The sequence below is a fragment of the Xenopus laevis genome, chromosome 5L, assembly GCF_017654675.1.
Source record: "Xenopus laevis strain J_2021 chromosome 5L, Xenopus_laevis_v10.1, whole genome shotgun sequence".
Classification (NCBI taxonomy): domain Eukaryota; kingdom Metazoa; phylum Chordata; class Amphibia; order Anura; family Pipidae; genus Xenopus; species Xenopus laevis.
Window position 1 is genome coordinate 149826899 of NC_054379.1, and position 20986 is coordinate 149847884.

At 39.8% G+C, this 20986-nt stretch overlaps 1 protein-coding gene across 1 annotated transcript in view; it reads right to left on the bottom strand.

Moving 5' to 3' along the window:
- The window catches only part of rock2.L (Rho-associated, coiled-coil containing protein kinase 2 L homeolog), a gene marked incomplete at its 5' end in the record, with an annotated part of 71959 nt that overhangs the window by 44291 nt on the left and 6682 nt on the right, over positions 1-20986 (bottom strand). Inside the window, 4 exon segments of the mRNA NM_001087476.1 lie at positions 10243-10381; positions 12760-12904; positions 18955-19215; positions 19420-19557. Coding sequence (NP_001080945.1) covers positions 10243-10381; positions 12760-12904; positions 18955-19215; positions 19420-19557 — 683 coding nt within the window.

Consider the following 20986-nt stretch of genomic DNA (forward strand, 5'->3'; position numbering starts at 1 on the left):
ATGGCTTCTGCAAAGTAACGTTGGATTCCTTGAATTCGGCTCACTGTCAATATTTTCATTGGCTGCAGGGAGTCACAGGAGAGACAGGGAAACAGGCCTGGCAGTGATCCGTAGGGGTGCACGGGTGCCCTCTACACAGGGTCCCTTATTCAAGTTGAAGAAATCCGAGGATTCTCTAGGCACCTACAGGCTGTGGGGGGATGAAATGAGCACTCTCTATGTATGAGACGTCTCTCTGTTCCTCACATACAGGAAAAGAAGTACTAGAAAAGAGCCATTTAGCCAGTTTTATTAAAAAAAATACCATTATTTCACTAAATTACAGTGAAAATTACTTACAAACAAACCGGTAGTTTTTAGTTCTAATTTGCAACAGCTCATTAATTAGTCTGTGGGGGGATTACTTTATTATTTTGAAGTGAAACTCCAAGTTGATGTCTAATCTAATATTTAAAGAACAACACAAAAAAGTTTCTTTTTTTGCATTATATAGAGAATAGTACCCCCATTTGAAAAATACTAGGATATTATACGTCACTGAGGAGTTCCATGACAGGTCTTGGAACTCTAAGGTTACTTTTAATATCCTCATATTTTCCAACAAGGGGTACTTTATTTATTATAATACACAAATTTTAGGAGTCATGTGACAAAAATGACCACTACTACTCACCATTTATAATTGATGACATCACTAGTCAGCATTTATAAGGATATAATTTACAGGATATTCATGGATATTATATTGTTACACAACTTTCCTATACAGGTATGGGACCTGTTATCCAGAATGCTCGGGATCTGGGGTTTTCCGGATAATGGATCTTTCCATAATTTGGGTCTTCATGTCTTAAATCTACTAGAAATTCATTTAAACATTAAATAAACCCAATAGGCTGGTTCTGCTTCCAATAAGGATGAATTATATCTTAGTTGGGATCAAGTACAAGCTACTGTTTTATTATTACAGAGAAAAAGGAAATCATTTTTAAAAATTTGGATTATTTGGATAAAATGGAGTCTATGGGAGACAGCCATTCCGTAATTCGGATCTTTCTGGATATCGGGTTTCCGGATAAGGGATCCTATACCTGTATACAATTACAGTGAAACCTCAATTTTTCATCCCTTGAAATTTTCCCTCATTTTACGTTCTGTAGTCTCACCTATATATGATGCATAATACATTTACCCGATTTTACATTTTCCTAGATTTTACACCGTTTTTTTGTGGTCCCCTGAAAAACGTACTGTATTAAATTTTGATAGATGTTAATGTAATTGCTACGGAAAGCACCGCTTGCTTGTATTCTTTGCACTGCTGCTTCAGACTACTTACACAATGTAGCAGAAGCTCGGTAACAAAATTGGAGGGCAAGTGACTTCTACTACATTGTTTCAAGAGTCAGAAGAGTAAAGAAAACAAATAGATACTGTTTTCAGTTGCAAATAGAATAACTTTGAAACCACTAGAAAGCTGAAGTTTTTAATGAGGTAATGGACCAGTTATCCAGAAAGCTCTGAATTACAGGAAGGCCATCTCTAACAGACTCCATTTTATTTACATAATCCACATTTTTTAAAAAAAGATTTCCTTTTTCTCTGTAATAATAAAACAGTAGCTTGTACTTGATCCCAACTAATATATAACGAATCCTAATTGGAAGCAAAACCAGCCTATTGGGTTTATTTAATGTTTACATCATTTTCTAGTAGACAATGTATGAAGATCCAAATTACAGAAAGATCCGTTATCCGGAAAACCCCAGGTCCCGAGCATTCTGGATCACAGATTCCATACCTGTATATAAATATATTTTACACAGACAAAACGGATTCCCCAGATTGCAGGAAACTACCCATTAACCCTTAGGCTAACAGAGAAATACAACACCTCCCTTACCTTTTTCTAGGTGTGCAACAAACCAAATCTAAACCCAAATTCACATTGGAAATCCTTGTCCCATTTTGGGATCAAAAGTCAGGGGCAACCCACATAAAGTACAACTGGCAGGGATGACAACCGGCACAAGTCTTGTTGTTGCTGCACTCCTAATTGAAAAAAAGAACTGCTCCTGAGAGTACTATGCTTCCTCCAAACTATACCCCTTCTGTGGGTCAGTATTGTCCAAATCCTTACCCCTGGGTCCTCTGATAGCTTTGCAAGATTCAGAGAAACATATCCCCACAACTGGCCTACACCAGGTCCTACACGGAAACGATGGGTCCAGACTCTTAAAGGGATACTGTCATGGGAAAACATGTTTTTTTTACTAAGTGAAAAAGTTAATAGCACTCCTCCAGCAGACTCCTGCATTTAAATCAATTTTTTCAAAAAAGCAAATTGATTTTTTTAATATATTTAATTTTGATATCGGACATGGGGCTAGACATATTGTCAGTTTCCCAGGTGCCCTCAGTCATGTGAGGGGCTCTGATAAACTTCAGTCACTTTTTAAGGTCTGGCCACACGAGCAGATTCGGGGAGATTAGTCGACCCAGCGACAAATCTCCTCTTCTTCGGGGGGACAATCCCTCCGAACTGCCTTCCCCCTGCCCTTTGCGGCTTAAATGAAAATCGCATGCAGCAATGCACACGTGGTGCTTCGTTTTTCAAAGCCCCCGAAGGTGCCACACGAGGAAACTTCGGGCGACTTCGGAAAACGAAGCACCACATGTGCATTGCCGCAGGCGATTTTTATTTTAGCCGGCAGAGGGCAGGCAGTTCGGGGAGATTGTCGCTGGGGCGACTAATCCCCCCCAAAATCTGCTTGTGTGGCTAGACCAGGGGTCCCCAACCTTTTTCACTCGTGAGCAATATTCAGATGTAAAAAGAGTTGGGGAGCAACACTAGGATGTAAAATATTCCTGGGAGGTGCCAAATAAGGGCTGTGATTGGCTATTGGTAGCCCCTATGTGGATTGGCAGCCTACAGGAGGCTCCATTTGGCATTATCTGTTTTTTACAACCAAAACTTGCCTCCAAGCTTGAAATTCAAAAATAAGCACCTGTTTTGAGGCCACTGAGAGCAACATACAAGGAGTTGGGGAGCAACATGTTGCTCACGAGCTACTGGTTGGGGATCACTGGGCTAGACCCTTACTGCTGCACCCCACCCCACCAGTAGCCTATAAACAGAACAAAGGGAAGGTAATAGCTCCCCCACTCAGAGGCAGATATGAAAACAGCACTGCGTGCGCAGACCCTTAAAGGGATACCATCATAGGAAAACATGTTTTTTTACATAATGAAAACGTTAATAGCGCTCCTCCAGCAGACACCTGCATTTAAATCCATTTTTTCAAAAAAGCAAACAAATTTTTTTCATTTAATTTTGATATCTGACATAGGGCTAGACACATTGTCCGTTTCCCAGGTGCCCTCGATCATGTGAGGGGATATGATAAAACTCGGTCACTCATTTAAAAGAACAGATAAAAGATAAGTTTTTAGAGTACAGTGCTTGAATGTAAAGCTGAAAGTAAACTTCAGAAACGGAACTTTGCTCTGAGTGCCATACTGCTGGCAATTTCCATTCTAGCCGGCGGGAAGGCAGGGGAGGCAGTTTGGGGGAGATAAGCCACACCAAAGAAGAGATTTGTCGCCGGGCGACTTATCTCCCCGAATCACAGCATGTGTCTCTGCCCTTACTGCTGCACAGCAAGTTGGAGTGATATCACACCTCCAACCCCCTACTAGTAGCCTATAAACAGAACAAAGCCCCCCTGACACCTGCATTGCTAAAAATGCTCCCATGCCCCACCTAGTGGCAGATATGAAAACAGCATTATGTGTGCAGTGTGTGGAGTGCGGACTCCCCTGCACAGCCAGAGAACTCAGTGGGCAGAAAGTGGAACAGATGGGCAGGGCTGGTTGGGTTTTGGGGTAATTTTTCAATAAATCAGCCACAAACACTTTTTTTTAAGCACATTCCGTCTGTAGTTAGAGGAGAATAATACACTGGCAAATTCTGGTTTTTACAAATTTTGTCCCCTTTAAAGCTGGCCATAGTCATGCAGATTGTCTTATGTTGGATGAACGATCATCTGTGCCAGTCTTCAGACCTGCAACTAACCATTCAGATTAATATAAAGTAGTAAAGAGAACAAATCACACAATGCTTGGGCTGAACGACCGATCGCCATGGCACGAAGAATGTTGGGACACTCCACACATGGTCCAAAAATCTTAAGTAGCTTCGTTTTATGGTATCATTGCGTCTATGGCCATCTTAAGGCTTTCCCTGACCAATCACAAACCAGCTCCCACAATGAAATACCTTGCCTTTGCACCTAGACTCAAAGCTCTTTATTTCTAAAAACGATACCATATGAATGGTTACATTTTCATCAGACCAAATTTTTATCAGAGGGAACACAGCCAGAAGAGGATATGCGCCTTCTCGAGCACAGGGGCCTCCCCCATTGAACTTTCCTACAATTTATTATTTATAAGGGAGGGTGCCCATTTACCAGCCAAAACAAAGTCTGAGGTCAATAAATGTATCAATCTTTCAAAGCCGTCCGCCTCAATCTTTACCTAGGTTAAATTTGTAGCCTAATCAGGTATCAAAGAAAACCTCAGATGTCAGAATGAGTTTATGAAGTATTTATCATAATATTGACATAGATAGAAGAGATACTGCATATATCGGATAGAATTAGACATAGGTACTGAACAAGAATTCTTTGAAATCAGGCTTCCCTGGCTAACATGAAGTATGAAGGCATTATATTCTGCTTTTTCTCCACGCTTTCATTTATATGTATGTGTGGGAGCTGCAATGCTACCACAGCTCCATTATCTCTCAAACATTATACAGCAACGATTAAGGTGGCCATAGACGCAAAGATTTTCCTGCAATATCAGACGGACAATCGTACGTCCTCATCTCCCGACCTGCCACTAACCATTCAGATCAAACAAAGCAGTAAAGAACAGATCAGCCGATGTTCTGCCCCACAGAAATCGTAGGAAATTTTTTGTCTGACAAAGCTGACAGTGACAGTCTCCCACTGAAGATCGTCAGATCGGCAATACACGCAGAGATATTATCGTCAGCCGACAGAAATCTTTTAACCTGTCCGATCGACTGAACGACCAATCGGGATAGCAAGATAAATGTCGGGACACTCCACACATGATCCGAAATCGTACGAATCGAGGATTGGTACGATCGGATCTTTGCGTCTATGGCCAGCTTAAATGGTGCAGCTGCAAATGTTGCTTCATCTAAAGAAAACAATATGGAGGATCACACAAACACATGCAATGCCCCATGTTGAATGGGTAGTGCTTACTATGCAATACTAAAATAGGCATTTTCTGTGTTTTTTGTACATTGCTTAATATACTGCACACAGTTTTGTAAAGTGAACTGACTCTTATTTACCCCAACCCTTCGAAAAAGAACAGTAACATCAAAAAATGAAAGTGTTTTTAAAGTGGACCCGTCACCAGACACAAAAATCCTGTATAATATAGTATAAATTAAACATGAACATATATAGTATAATATATATATATATATAAAAGTATAAATTAAACATGAAATCTGATTTCTATTTTTTTATTAAAGCTTTCATAGCTGTAGTAAGTGTTTTTAAAATTCTCATTGAATAATTGAATAATTTCTTTTGGCGACGGGTCCCCTTTAAGTAATACAAATATAATGCAGGGTTGCCCTGCACTGGTAAAACTACTATTGTTTATTTAAATAATCTGCTTTGTAGCAATGGGGACAGCGATTCAAAGGAGAAAAGGCTCAGGTTACACAGCACATAAACTCTGTAGAACATAATGAACTCAAAAACTATTAAAAAGAATAAATGAAGGCCAATGGAAAATTTGCCCAGAACAAGCCATTCTATAACATACTAGAACAGGGGTAGGCAACACGTGACTCCGGAGCCTCACGCGGCTCTTCATTCTGCTTGCTGCGGCTCTTTGTTTTCGATTTGCCGGTCACATAGTCTATTCAGACCTCGCACCTGTTGGCAACTTCTTGAGTATGTGACCACGGTAAGCCGCATTCGCCCACTCAAGAAGCCACCAGCAGTTGTGAGGACTGTATAGACGTCCCAGGAGTGACAGGCAAGACCGAGCCGCAGCAAGATGATTCATCATGGTCCTTACCGCGGTCACACACTCAAGACAAGAGAGGGAAGATCAGCATGGAGCTTCAGAAACAGAAGTCATATTAAACACTAGCATTTAATAGGTCTATTCAGTGTTTAATTTATTTCAAAGTAGGCCTACACATGCACACTGCACTTCTGTTTGTTGTATTCTGTTGTTGTAACCGTTACAATTAAAAAAAAAAGGTTAAAAAGTTTATAAATTGTTATGTTTTGCGGCTCCAGACTATTTTTTTAGTGGAAGAGGGAGCAAAATGGCTCTTTTGATAGTTACGGTTGCTGACCCCTGTACTAGAAGTTATCCTGCCAGTGAACCACCCCTTTAAAGGCAGCTGTTAGAATTGATACAATAGTTGCTAAAGTTCCAGAGATGCTGCTGAGAAATGTATCAACTAAATGTTGCAAAATTGTAACAGTTCAGAATCTGCACCTGAATTACTGAGCTGCCAGACTCAAACACCAGAGATATTGAACACCAATTCTGGGAAAATGGTAAAAAAATAAAAATGGAGAGCAATTGCAAAAAAGTATTTATTTCTGGTGAATAATCTGAAAACAACTGACCTGAAAAAAAGTGTTCGGAAGGTGAACAACCCTTTTGCAAGATGCAAAGCTCGGTGTTGGGCTCTTTTATGAAATAAGAAAGAATCATCTAAAAAGAAAAAAACCCTGACAGATTTGCAAAATTGTGCCGGCAAAGCAGCGATCCTTCAGCAATTCCCCTTGCATTCCTGTCAGAAACTGTGTAGGTTTTGAACAGCATGCATTATTCATATAGCACCTTAAACACTATGGGAGTCGCAGCAAATCTGACATTCAAAAGCTCTTTTAATCTTTGATCATGATTTTGTCACTTCTCTGCGTTCCCTTCTAATGGGCTACCAGCTATAACTGGGGCTCAGACAAATATATGATGTATTATTTATTAAATGGGTGGTTCAACTTTAAGTTAACTTTTAGTATGTTATAGTATGGCCAATTCTAAGCAACTTATCAATTGGGCTTCATTATTTATTTGTTATAGTTCTTTTTAATTTTTTGCCTTCTTCTGACTCTTGACAGCTTTGAGATGGTGGTCACTGATCCCATCTAAAAACAAATGCTCTGTAAGGCTACACATTTATTGCTATTGCTACATTTTATCACTCGTCTTTCTATTCAGGCCTCTCCTATTCATATAGCAGTCTTTTATTCAAATCAGTGCATGGATGCTAGGGTAATTTGGACCTTAGCAACCAGATTGCTGAAATGGCAAACTGCAGAGCTGCAAAGCTAAATAACTCAAAAACCTCAAATAAAAAACAATTGCAAATTCACTCAGATTATCACTCTCTGCATCATACTAAAAGTTAATTTAAGGGTAAATAACCCATTTAAGGAAATATAAAGTAACCTATTGTTTGTGACTGTTGTGCAGCTTTCTTTCAAATACTGAGAGGAAAATCCTGCTAAACAAATAAATGAGGGCGAGAATTAAAGCGGACCGGTCACCAACAAAAAGCTGCATAATGAAAGTCCTTTGCAAATTAAACATACATTATTTTTTTCATTAAATATTGAGCTATCAATCAAATATTGTCTGCCCCGCCCCTATGCACAAGCAATTCCTACATGTCACTGTATTTGTCACATTTACCCTTTCCTCAGGCTCTATAATTACATAGGGCATTGTGCACAGGGTCAGATTTACATAGCGGGCACCCCTAGGCCCACTGTTGTTCATAGCCCCATCACCTCCCTTTTATTTGCTCAAATTTCCATCATCGGGACCGAAGCAATGGGGATTGGTGCACAGGAAATTTAAAAAATGTAAAAAACTTAAATTTTAAAAACCTGTGCAAAAAGACTGGGGATTGGCGCACACGAAATTAAAAAAATTATTGTATCTCCTGTGCATCCCCAGTGTTTCGGAACCAATGTGGGTGTGGTTGGGCAGCATGCTGCCCTAGGCCCGGGCCTTGGTGACCTCTCCACAAATCCAGGCCTGATTGTACATGGACATTAGGCCCCCCATTCTGGTGCACACACACGATTTTGGGGTAATACACAATTTGTTTTAATAACTGTCTACAAAATGGCTCTTGCCAGCTTGCTGTGATTGTGTAATTCCAAGACTGAAGGAAACAACATTTAAATAATAAATATAGTGTAAGTAAAGTTTATTTTGCACAACTAACACGATGGAAAAAAATTTGGAACTATTTCTTACGGTGACAGGTCCCCTTTCTGGATTCTGGAGGCCTCTGTATTTGTGCAGAACAGGTTCACCAATTCAATGAGAGAAACCGATTGGCACAATGCTGACTAGGCTCTGGTGCTGCCAAATAGTAGGATGAAGCTCTTGATCTGTCTATTAGACGGCAGCATGAATGCTGGGAATGTCATCCTAAGTACAGAGACACGTGCAGGTCACATACTCTCTGTTTTGTTACACCTACCGCTAATTCTGGTAAGCCCTGGCAAAAGCCTGTTCTTGCTACTGCTGCCAACTGGAAACAACTTGCTCTTCTAGATTTTCCGGTTTTTCGAATCAAGTTGAAGGTAAACAATGAGACACTTCATGAAGACACATCTTGAGGCACCTGGATCTAAGCTGGCAAAAAGTCAGCCATACACTTACACTTTTAATTTTGTATTCTAGGTTGTGATGGAGGCCAAATGATCAAAACTTTCATCTATGTACAATTGATATTGGCAGGTTCTGCCTATGCAATGTTAACCAATACATTATACTACGGTGGATAATAAACTCCTCTTCTGCAGTGCCAATCAGGTGGGTTGTCAGCCCGAAGTATTGAAACAACAACAGAAAGGTGGTCATAAAATGTATGGCTCTGACAGCCAGCCAATTGGTCAGATATCCTAGAGGACTCGCCAGTCTGGCTGTGCTGCCGAGTCTCTCTAATTACAAACAAGTCCCTCTAATTACAAAATTCTTCTTTTTAAAGGGGTTGTTCACCTTTGAGTTAACTTTTAGTATGTTATTCACCCCTTAGCAGAACACCCCACAGATTAATATGGGGAATAATGTACCCCCGATAAGAATAAAAAGAATATTTAGTCACCCAGAAGTTGCTTACATTTAAAGGTATGTTGCTGTTGAGCCATGGCAGACGGGTCCCCAAGAGACATAAAAGTGTGATTGGTGGGCTGGGTTTTGGTGAATTGTGGGCAAGGTATAATGGGGCGGTGACTGTGGCAGATCAGAGGTGTGATTGTGCCTGCGCATGCTATTTTTTTTAATTGGTCCATTTTACTTATTTGTAGGGCCTATGTGACCAATGGGTTTATAATTGTAACCAAACTTGGGGGAGGGCCCTGCCATTTTAGCAGTATGAGGCCCAGCTAGCAATTAAGGCCCCTTGGGGGAGGGCCCTGATAACTCAATAGCATGGGGTCCAGTGGTTCCGGTCAAGGGACTCCAAGGTGAATTCTTCTATACTTTTATTTAAAGGACCAGTAACTTCAATACATTTTTTAAAAAAAATGTGTTAGTATACCACGAAAAAAAAACAAAACACCAAGACTAATTAAACTTTAAAATCGCACAGCCTTTATTAAGAAATAACTTACCGAAACGCCTCTTCAGATCCAACTTGTGGCGCTCGATCTCTCCTCCCTGCCTTCCTTATAGGAGATAGCCAAGGAGGAGAAATTCGAGGGGCGCACGATGGATCGTCGCCGTGCCGCCTTTTCTGAAGACAAGCGCCCACGGAGTATTGGTAAGTTATTTCTTATACGAAATTTTGATGTTACTGGTCTTTTAACAGTTAGGGACACATAAGTCTGATGTGTTGACATCACCATGTATAACTAAATGATAACCTTACACTTACACAACATTTCATAGATTTTGTGTTATAAAAGTATATAGTTGTGTTACTAACGACTTGTGTTCCAAAATGATGTTGAACTTTCATAAAAGCAAGTATTTGAAAGTTGTGGTTTACAGATACAGGGAAATATTGGTGTATCAGTCATTCAGCCACAGCTCTTAACCATCAAGAGCCAATAAATACAATATAGAATGGCATTTAGCAGGCATTGGCTTCCCTCTTCCATTTCTCTCTCTACCCAGCTACATGTTGGTTGCAATGGTGGTTACCTGTCAGTCAAGAAGGCACAGATGAGGTTCTTGGCGTGCGCTGAGATCTCCACATCTTCAGGGAAATTTAGTGAGTTCTTATGGTCCATAATTTTACTGTAAGTTCCAACGAGCGAATCAGCATAAAATGGGGTGTCCCCTGGAAGAAAACAAGATATCACTGTACTTGCTGTAACCGCTTTTTTTGTTCTGTTGGCGAAACACAATGAATATTGAGGAGTTCACTCCAGGTCTCGTATCCAGGCTAGTTTGCTGATTGGGTGGTTTCAATTTTACCTGGTGAAACTTTGTGACTTTTATCACATTACCCATCATGTATGTGTATGTGTATGTATTAGGGATGCACTATTTGAGATTCGGTGGAATCCCCCATGAAAAGATTCGGCTGAATACTGAACCAAATCCAAATACTAATTAGCATATGCAAAATAGTGAAAGGAAGGGAAAAAGGAGAAAAAACATATTTTTGTGAAAAAAAAGTTATGTGATTTCCCTTCCTGCCCCCTATGCAAATTAGGATTCTGATTGGCTAGGCCCAAGGATTTGGCCAAAAAAAGGCCTTTGAAAAAGGCTGAATCTGAATCCTGCTGAAAAAAGGCCAAATCCTGTCTGAATCCCGAACCGAATCCTGGATCCTGGTATGTACGTAAGTTTGAAATGAGCAAGACTACAATTAAGCTATCACTATTCAGATGATAAAGTTTCCAGAGATATACCCATGTAGTTGAAACATGGTAATTGAGAATGCCTTTTAAAGGAGAACTAAAGCCTAACTAAAGAAGTAGCTAGAAATGTTGTACATTATGTTTTGTGCTTTTGTACCAGCCCAAGGCAACCCCAGCCCTTTAGCAGTAAAGATCTGTTTCTCCAAAGATACCCCAGTAGCTCCCCATCTTCTTTTCTGCTGATTCACTGCACATGTTCTGTGCTGATGTCACTTAGTGAGCTTAGGGACCCACTCACAATATACAGAATAGAATATATATAGAATAGAAATGTCACACTATAAGGCTGATTAGTAATTAATACAGATAATTACTACATGGCAGCACAGAAAATTGGCAGTGCAATTAGCATCAGCCCTGTAGCATCATCTTATATTACAGACCAACCTCATTTTCTGCTGGATAATTAGTGACGAGCCCTAAGCTTAGCTTCTCAACAGCCAATCAGAGCCCACTGAGCATGTGAGTGTCACAGACACTTTCCAAGATGGTGACCCCCTGTGACAAGTTTGAAGTCCTGGATCATTGCTGCTATTGACAAGCTCAAACTTTAGGCTGATGCAATAAGTTCAGTATATAAAACAGGGCATTTTTAGGCTTTAGTTCTCCTTTAAAGGGGTGGTTCACATTTAACTTAACTTTTAGTATGTTATAGAATGGCTAATTCTAAGCAACTTTTCATTTGCTTTTATTTTTTTATCTTTTTTTAATTATTTGCCTTTTTCTTCCGACTCATTCCAGTTTCAAATGGGGGTCACTGACCCCATTTAAAAACAAATGCCCTGTAAGGCTACACATGTATTGTAGGGCTTCTCCTACTTCTATTCCAGTCTCTTAGTCATATTCTTGCATGGCTGCTAGGGTAATTTGGACCCTAGCAACCAGATTGCTGAAACTGCAAACTGGAGAGGTGCTGAATAAAACACTAAATAACTCAAAAACCACAAATAATAAAAAATGGAAACCCATTGCAAATTGTCTCAGAATATCACTCTCTACGTCATGCTAAAAGTTAATTTAAAGGCTAACAACCCCTTTTATGCCTATGGCATATACAGCAATTTTCTGCCACTTTTTCCTTGCTAGGGAGGACAAGCTGGGACTTGTAGGGAAACATAATGAGCACAAAGGGCTGGAAATGAGATAATCATGAACCAAGCTTGACATAAGCCATTTGGCTGGGATCACAGGCATTTCCGACTCACCAGCTATCACACACCTATTTACTTCCAGTTCAGCAAATGAACTAATTCATTTACTCTGCACAACCAACTGCAAGACAAAGGACAATATTGACCTTCTATGCAGCAAATAATGATCAGTGCCAAGATACACTAGCTAACATAGCTTGGCACCTCAGCCGCATGCTTTAATAACCTTGCACCAAAATGGCAGGAATCTGCGGCTTTCCTTATCTATAATTCAAGGGAAACTAACAAGCAGAGCCCTGGCCTTTGTTTAAGGAAAGCTATAGCTAACATACATAATGCTTCTGTGTCTGAGAGTATTTAGTAACATTCATGAATATTTATTAAATAGTTATTGAGCATGAGCAGAAGATATCCATCTAGCAATGCTGGGTTCTGCCTTGAAATGCCCTAACAACAGGAGGCCAGGAGTGTTTTCTTGTTCTTAAAGGAAAAGTTCAGTGTAAAAATAAAAACTAGGTAAAAAGATAAACTGTGCAGAATAACAAATGTTCCTAATATAGTTAGTTATCCAAAAACGGCTGGAGTGAGCGGATGTCTAACATAATAGCCAGAATACACAGATATACAGTGGAATCACTTACCAACCAGCATCTCAAACAGGAAGACCCCCACAGACCACCAGTCGCACTCCCTGCCATAGTATCCATCCCCTCCCTGAGATTTCAGAACTTCAGGAGATATGTAGTCCGGGGTCCCAACAGCGGTATCACAGCGCACCATGCCTGTCTAGGGGAAGCAGGCACACATCAGAAACCAAGGCAGCATTAAATAAACTCCAAAAAACACAATATATATATATATATATATATATATATATATATATATATATATATATATATTTTTTTTTTTTTTTTTTTTTTTTTTTTTTCACTTGCTCCAAACAGGGTCAATGTTCTTTTTATAGTAAATTTCCTAGGGTCTAGGTGCCTCACACTGACTGCAATGGGGAACCTTCAATGCTTGCCCCAATCGCATGCATGATAACTGCAGTGCTATATAGACAACGCTTTCAATAGCGGCCAATGGAAGTGATCCATAGTGTTCTGACCACTGCCGCAAGCAGTAGTTAACCAGATCCCTCATGCACCACAGGCTAAATTAAAAGTGATCAAAAGTAGGCCTCATGTCTCTCATTATTAAAGGGGAACTATCGGGGAAAATTAAAATTTAGTATTAGCTTCAGCATACTGAAATAAGAAACTTTCTAAATACAATCAATTAAAAATTCGGCACCGTTTCTGAAATAATCAAGTTTATCTTGACTATTCCTCTCTCAGCATCTGTTATTGCTCATTCTGTCTTCATTCAGGAGTTGGGTGTCAGATGAATGATCCAATAGATCTTATAGGGTGGGTTCATTTTGCCTAGAAGATGTATTAGAGCTCACTCTATTAAAATCACCAGACATCATGTCTCTCTACATGCAGAATTTGTGCAAAAGGCAGTTATTTTGTTAGATATTGTTTGTACTGGAATCAGTTATTTGAGTGAGCTCTTTTACATCTGCTCAGAAAGGAAGCCCTCCTATAAGATATATTGGATCATTCGTCTGACACCCAACTGCCCCATGAAGACAGAATGAAGAGAGAAAGATTCTGAGAGAGGAATAGTGAACATAAACTTGATTATTTTAGAATCAATGCAGAATTTTTAATTGATTGTATTTGAGAAAGTTTCTTAAGTATATTAAATATATTTCCGCGATAGTTCCCCTTTAATAACATCCCTGTGTGTCACCAGGCAGATTGATCATGAAGAGCGAATGGAAATAACAGCTACAGCTATCGGCATATTTAGCTGCTAAAAATATATTGGTTATTGCTCCGGCAAACACTGGGATGAGTGCAGCCTTTGTATCCTGCTGTGGTTATGCAAAAGTATGATTCATCCAGGATTGCAAGCATTTACATTATATTTTTATGCAGAATTTCTTAAATACCAAGGGCTGTTACGGATGGGATAAAAATGGTAGGATTATAAATAACAGATCCATGCTCATCTTATCTGTCTTCTCCGGAGTTGGCTTAGTGTGTGGTGAGTCACATCTTTCAGTTCCATATTTGCCTGCCTCTGTTATTTGTCAGCCCAAGCCTTCAATGTCACTGAATACGCACTTATCAGCACTGCTGCCGGGGGAATTAGGGACTAATGGAGGTACAAGTTGTATGGCAGATAAGCAAGGTGAACAAAGTTTCTAATTTCAAACATTCTTTCCAAAAACAAGCTAAAAATTCTCACAATTCCAAACTGGAATCTTGTTAAGAAGCACATTTTGTATGTTACTTGCCCTCAAGGTGGCCATAGACAAATCGATAATATTGTACGAAACAAATTTTTGTACGATATTCAGAGTGTCTATAGTGGGAGACGAGCCAACCGATATCGGCAGAAGACTTGGATATCAATATCAATATTGATTGGGCACCTTTGAAGGCACCCAAACATCGGCCATTGTTAGTGCTGTTATCTTCAGGTACAGATAGAACTGTATATCTGACGATTCAGCTCTAAACATGTGTATTGAAACGAATGATCTTTCTTGGAAACATCTTTTCCAAGAAAGATTGTAATTGTTAGATCTATGGCCAACTTTAGTCTGTCGTACTATTACAGGTCTAGGACATTTTTGGTCCTGGCCATATACTTACGCTGATGATGGTATCAGACGGGTTAAGCTCAAACCTAAAAAAGTTATGTGCCTAAATCCTTAGGCTTAAGCTGGGGGCATACGCATAAAGATCACCAAACAAGTAGATCTGTGCACCCCATTTGGCCACCCAATGGTCAGATTATAACTTAAGCCTATGCAGTTAAAGTATGTTATTGAATGGCCAATTCTAAGCAACTTTTCATTTGGTATTCATTAATTATTTTTTTTATAGTTTTTTTTAATTATTTGAGGACCCTTTCCAGCTTTTAAACGGGGGTCACCAGGCCAGGACTGGCTATCTGTTGGTTCTGGAAAATGCCAGAGGGGCTGCTATAAGATGCCATAGACACTATTTAGCGGGCTGGTGAGGGGCTGTTTGGGCCTCTCTGTACTTGAAATACCAGAGCCTATTTTATCTCCCAGTCCAGACCTGGGGGTCACTGACCCCATCTTAAAACAAATGTTCTGTACGGCTACAAATTTATTCTTATTGCTACTTTTTCTTATTTAAATCCATGCAACCAGATTGCCGAAACTGCAAAGCTGCTGAATAAAAAGCGAAATAACTCAAAAAAACAGAAGTAATAAAATAAAATCCAATTTTCTCAGAATATCAATCTCTACATCATACTAAAAGTTTATTTAAAGGTGAACAACCCCTTAAAAATGGCCGTGGTATGAAGTTCAGATGAAGAAGGATACTGAAGGGCACTACTTTGATTATTCATTCTGGAATGAGCAATGGAAACACATGGCAGTGAGCAAAGACACAGACGTATCTCCACATCACCTCTGAAACATGCTTCTGCAGCAGAGCTGGCTTTCATAAACATTGGCACGTCAGTTAGTGCCTGTGGTCCTCTTCCAGCGCCATCACCTTCAGGCAATACAGGTCTACTCTGCAACTTAAAAATAGCCATGTACAGCTGTCAGTGTGTGTGTGTCTGATTCATTTTTATGCAATAACACCTCCAGGGTTCTGGCATCTTTCTTTTAATTGCTATAGAATCCAAAATGTATTGCCAAATATCTTCCAGTAGGTGGTGCTGTAAGAGACAGAATTGGTGCCAACTGCTGAAACAAATCAGAACAGATAAAAGTCTTGCTGTGGTGACAGTAAAGCATTAGGAGTGTCTATACATGATGTGTATGGGACATTGATGCTTGGCCGGGGAAGAGGGGGGTAATAAAAGTAAAACTTCATGCTGCTACTAACATCAGCCAGGTCCATAGATGGGAGAGCAGCCGTCAGCCTGTACAAAAGGAACTCGGGGGACAATATAACAGAGCTGATATCTGTCTCTACCCAGAATGCATTGAGAGCTCCCATAAAATGAGGCAATCCCAGCAGTAAAGTCACTGCCATTAGCCTGGAGGTGCCAGCATTACCATAAAAGGAGCCTGAGAGACATCCTTGTACAAATGCAACAAAGAAGATTATATCAACACGGTATAGGCAGCCATCCAGTCTGGCAGTACTGAAACCCAGCATATCCTTGAACAGCTACTGAACTCTCAATCCCAAGATCCTCAGACAGGCTTGCTGGCAGCTCCTGAACACATGCGTCCGCATAAAAAATGCTCCCCAGTCTCTTAGCAACAGTGCAGGCAGTTTTACTTTCTCCACCTGACACCAGAAACTGCAGCTCCACCCTGCATCCCACTTCTGTCTAATATTAAAAGTGCACCCAAACCGTACAGCAATGTAACAGCTGGCATGGCTCAGAATGCCCTTTTGCCTTTAAAGGAGAAGGAAAGCTACGGAGGCATTTATTGCAAATCGATTAGCTGCAATAGTGCAAGCTAGAGTGACTAAAAAGTGAATAAAAAGCCCAAGAAGCTCTCTGTTTGTTTAGGATAGCAGCTGCAGTATTAGCTTGGTGTGACATCACTTCCTGACTGAGTCCCTCCCTGCTCACTTATAGCTCTGGGCTCAGATTACAGCAGAGAAGGTGGGGGGGAGGAGCAAACTGAGCATGCTCACGCCCGGGGAAAGGAGATTTAAGCTGAAGGCAGGAAGTCTGATACAGAAGCCCATGAGTACACAATAGAAGGAAAGAAATGCAGTGTTTCTTTTGACAGAGGACTCAGAGCAGCATTACTTTGAGGATTTACTGGTATATTTAGGTGGACCTTTCTGATAAGGCTTACTTAGTTTTAACCTTTCCTTCCTTTTAAATTCAATAATACATAACATAATAAAGATATGCTTCTATCACTGTGTTATTATTGGGAAGTTGGACCCGAGAACCAAAATTAAACAAGCAATTTGAGGTTTAAACCTGAAATCAAAAAAAAAAAATCAGTATTTATAGAGGAAAGTGTTATATGTAATTGGGGTACTTCCACAAACGCAACTATTTGGGGTAATTCAGAACCAGGAATAAAGTCTACTCCAGGCCTAGTAACACATAACAACTGATGACATATTTGTTTTTAGACCAGAAGACCCAGAGTCAACTTTGGGCCTGTTATTACATTAATCCCATTGGCCAGAGGATATTTCATACAAAAATACAAGGCTCGGGTAAAGTGAGACAGACAAGTGCCAGGTTTTTCCAGGACCAGGTCAGTATCACTTTAAAGGAACAGTAACAGCAAAAAAATATCATGTACTGTTGCCCTGCACTGGTAAAACTCATCTGTTTGCTTCAGATACATTACTAGTAGTAAAATAGTAGCTAAATAAACAAACTATTTCATTTTATGTTACTGTTCCTTTAAAGGAGCTGTTCACCTTCCAAACACTTTTTTCAGTTCAGTTGTTTTCAGATTGTTCCCCAGAAATACAGACTTTTTTCAATTAATTTTCATTATTTATTTTTTACTGTTTTTCCAAAATCTAAGTTTAAAGTTGAATGTTCGTGTCTCTGGTGTTTGAGTCTGGCAGCTCAGTAATTGAGGTGCAGACTCTAAACTGTTACAATTTTGCAACTTTTAGAAATGTATCAACTAAATATATCAATTTAGAACAGTTTACAGGGTCTGCGACCCACCTGCCAAAGCTGCTTTAGAAGGTGAAAAATGACACTTTACACTTTAATATTAGAAAAACTGTGACACATAGAAAATAGAAAGTAATTGGAAAAAGTCGTTATTTCTGGTGATGTATCTGAAACCAACTAGTTGTTTAATGGTGGACAACCCCTTTAAGAACACTATGTAACATCCTACCTTTGCTGACGTCCAACATACAGATATAAGTCTAGAAGTAATTTTCTCCAGTGGCTGCTGTGCTAATTGGCTGTCCTGACACAGGGCCTAGGGGCAGTGCAATGATCCAACTGATAGGGGACACTGACAACAAGAGTGCTCCGCCCCATCAGGTCTTTACTCCCCACCTCAAGTCGGACATCACAGCTACCACAGCCATGGTGAAGTTGGTATTAAAGCACATTAACGTGCTGCTAGCAGAAGACCAAAGATTTGTTTTAAACAGTAATAGCAGCAACATATATGATTTTAAAGTGATTCTGACATTTGCAGTATCACTTTAAAGGATTTGTTCAGTGTAAAAATAAAAACTAGGTAAATAGAAAGGCTGTGCAAAATAAAACATGTTTCTAATATAGTTAGGCAAAAATGTAATGTATAAAGGCTGGAGGGACTGGATGTGTAACATAATAGCCAGAACACTACTTCCTGCTTTTCAGTTCTCTTGGTTTCCATTGATTGGTTACCAGGAAGTAACCAATAGGAGACTTGAGGGGGAGCACATGGGACATAACTGTTGCTTTTGAATCTGAACTGAATGCTGAGTATCAATTGCTCACTGAACAGTTATGTCCCATGTGGGCTTCCTTAAAGTCACTGACTAACTCAGAGTTAGAGAGCTGAAAAGCAGGAAGTAGTGTTCTGGCTATTATGTTACACATCTAGTCAGTCCATCCTTTATCCATTACATTTTTGCCTAACTAACTATATTAGAATTTTTTTTTATTTTGCACAGCCTATCAATATACACAGTTTTTATTTTCACACTGAACTGTTGCTTCAAATTCCCTGCAAAATGTCCTCCCAATAGCTATAAAGACAACAGACCAACACTACTGGGCTTGAGCCATTAGAGTGATGGTATTGTACCCCTGCTGATAAGAACCAGCCGCTGCATCCCTGCTAGACTTACTTGGTCCATCTTCATGCACGTGCCAAAGTCTGCCAGCTTCAGGTGCCCGTACTTATCCAAGAGCATGTTGTCAGGTTTCACATCGCGGTGTATCAAACCCATGGAGTGAATGGCATTCAGAGCAAGGACAACCTCCGCTGTGTAGAACTTAGCCCATTTCTCAGGCACGTCGTAATTACTCATAAGGTTTACCAGGTCGCCGCCTGGCATGTACTCCATCACCATATACAGGTGCTTCTCATCTTGAAAGGCACAAAAAAGCTGTGGAAAACCACGGGGAAAAATGTATTCAGTTGGAATAATGATAGTAGTATGTTCTGCAGTTTACACATTTATACCCCTTTCATGTAAGCATAACCAGCAATGGGATTGGAGGAGGAGACATGCACATGAGCATATACTAAGTAAGACAACCAATAAAAAACCCGGAAACCTCCTAGGCGTAACAACAAGCAAACACCTTACCTGAACTACCCAAGGACTATTAGCGAAGGCCATGATATCTCGTTCTTCCCAAAAAAAGGCAGAATCAGACCGTTTGATCATTTCAAATTTACTAAGGAGTTTCATAGCGTAAACCTTCTGAGAACTTTTGTGTCGAACCTGGTGTAAACAGAATAAAAATATAAGATATTGTTTCTGCTCGCAACCTTCTTTGCCTTTCTTATTTCCAAAAGCATTCATATTCATTTCTGTAAACAAGTTCTAGTTCTGTGTAATAAAACAGTACCTTGTATTTGATCCAAACTAAGATATAATTCATTCTTATTGGAAGGCTATTGGGTTTTCTAAGATTTTCTAAAAGACTAAAGCTGGCCATAGACGCAAAGATCTGATCGTACGAATCAAGGATTCATACGATTTTCGGAACGTGTGTGGAGAGTCCCGACATTTTTCGTCCGGCGGAGATCGGTCGTTTGGTCGATCGGACAGGTTAGAAAATTTCTGTCGGCTGCCGATAATATCTCTGCGTGTATTGCCGATCGTACGATTTTCAGTGGGAGACTGTCACTATCTTTGGTTGGACATAGATATCGTACGATTGCTGTCAGGGGCAGAACATTGCTGATCTGTTCTTTAACTAATCTGACTGGTAAAACTTTGCTCTGAATGGTTAGTGACGGGTCGGGAGATGGGAAAGTCTGATCGTACGATGATTCGTACGATTGGATCTTTGCATCTATGGCCAGCTTTAAGGTATGAAAATCTCCTGTTGCAGAGCTCTGCCAGCATGTTCTGGGTGAGGCCCTGCAAGGCAATGTTATGGTTCTCCAGTCTGTTCAAGGGCTCAGTTGAATTATTTGTATTCCATTAATATTTTATAATTGCCCCTGAACATGTGACACAACAAACAATTTAGCCCGTTCCATTGAGAGAGTTGAACAGCTCTTTTTTAGAAGCTGCTGGTAGTTACATTATAGCAAGTAATTTTGACACTTCCCTGTATTTTACAGAAATAATATAATCAATTTTCCCTTTTTTTCTGTATGGTGGGATTATGCAAGGATCTGATAGGCTGGAAATATTTATTACACCACACTCCAGCCTATCGGAGACCTAAACCACACTCAGGCTATGTAGCCACATGGCTGGTTCACACACACAGCCAATCACAATAAACCCTATAGCAGGGGTGTCCTAAAGGTAGATCGGGATTTACCAACTTTAGTTGGAGATCAGTAGAGATCAAGACACTTGTCAACAAACGGCTCGACTAAATTACCTTTCTGTTTTATTCTTTTCATTCAAATTTATTGTGTTAAAGCTACATAAGAAAAATAAATTTTTTAAATATCGTAATATAAATTCTCTTATAAATGAATATAATATTTACGCAATATTTTCCACAGAACAGAATGCTAACAATGCTTTTATAATTGTAGATCATAATGGGACAACATCACTAAAAGTAGACCTTGCATGATTAACGTATGAGCACTCCTGCCCTATAGAATCACCATTTAGGAGTCCTGAGAAATTTTCTACTAGTGTGAAACTGAAGTGCACACACACCACCACAGTGACTCAATCA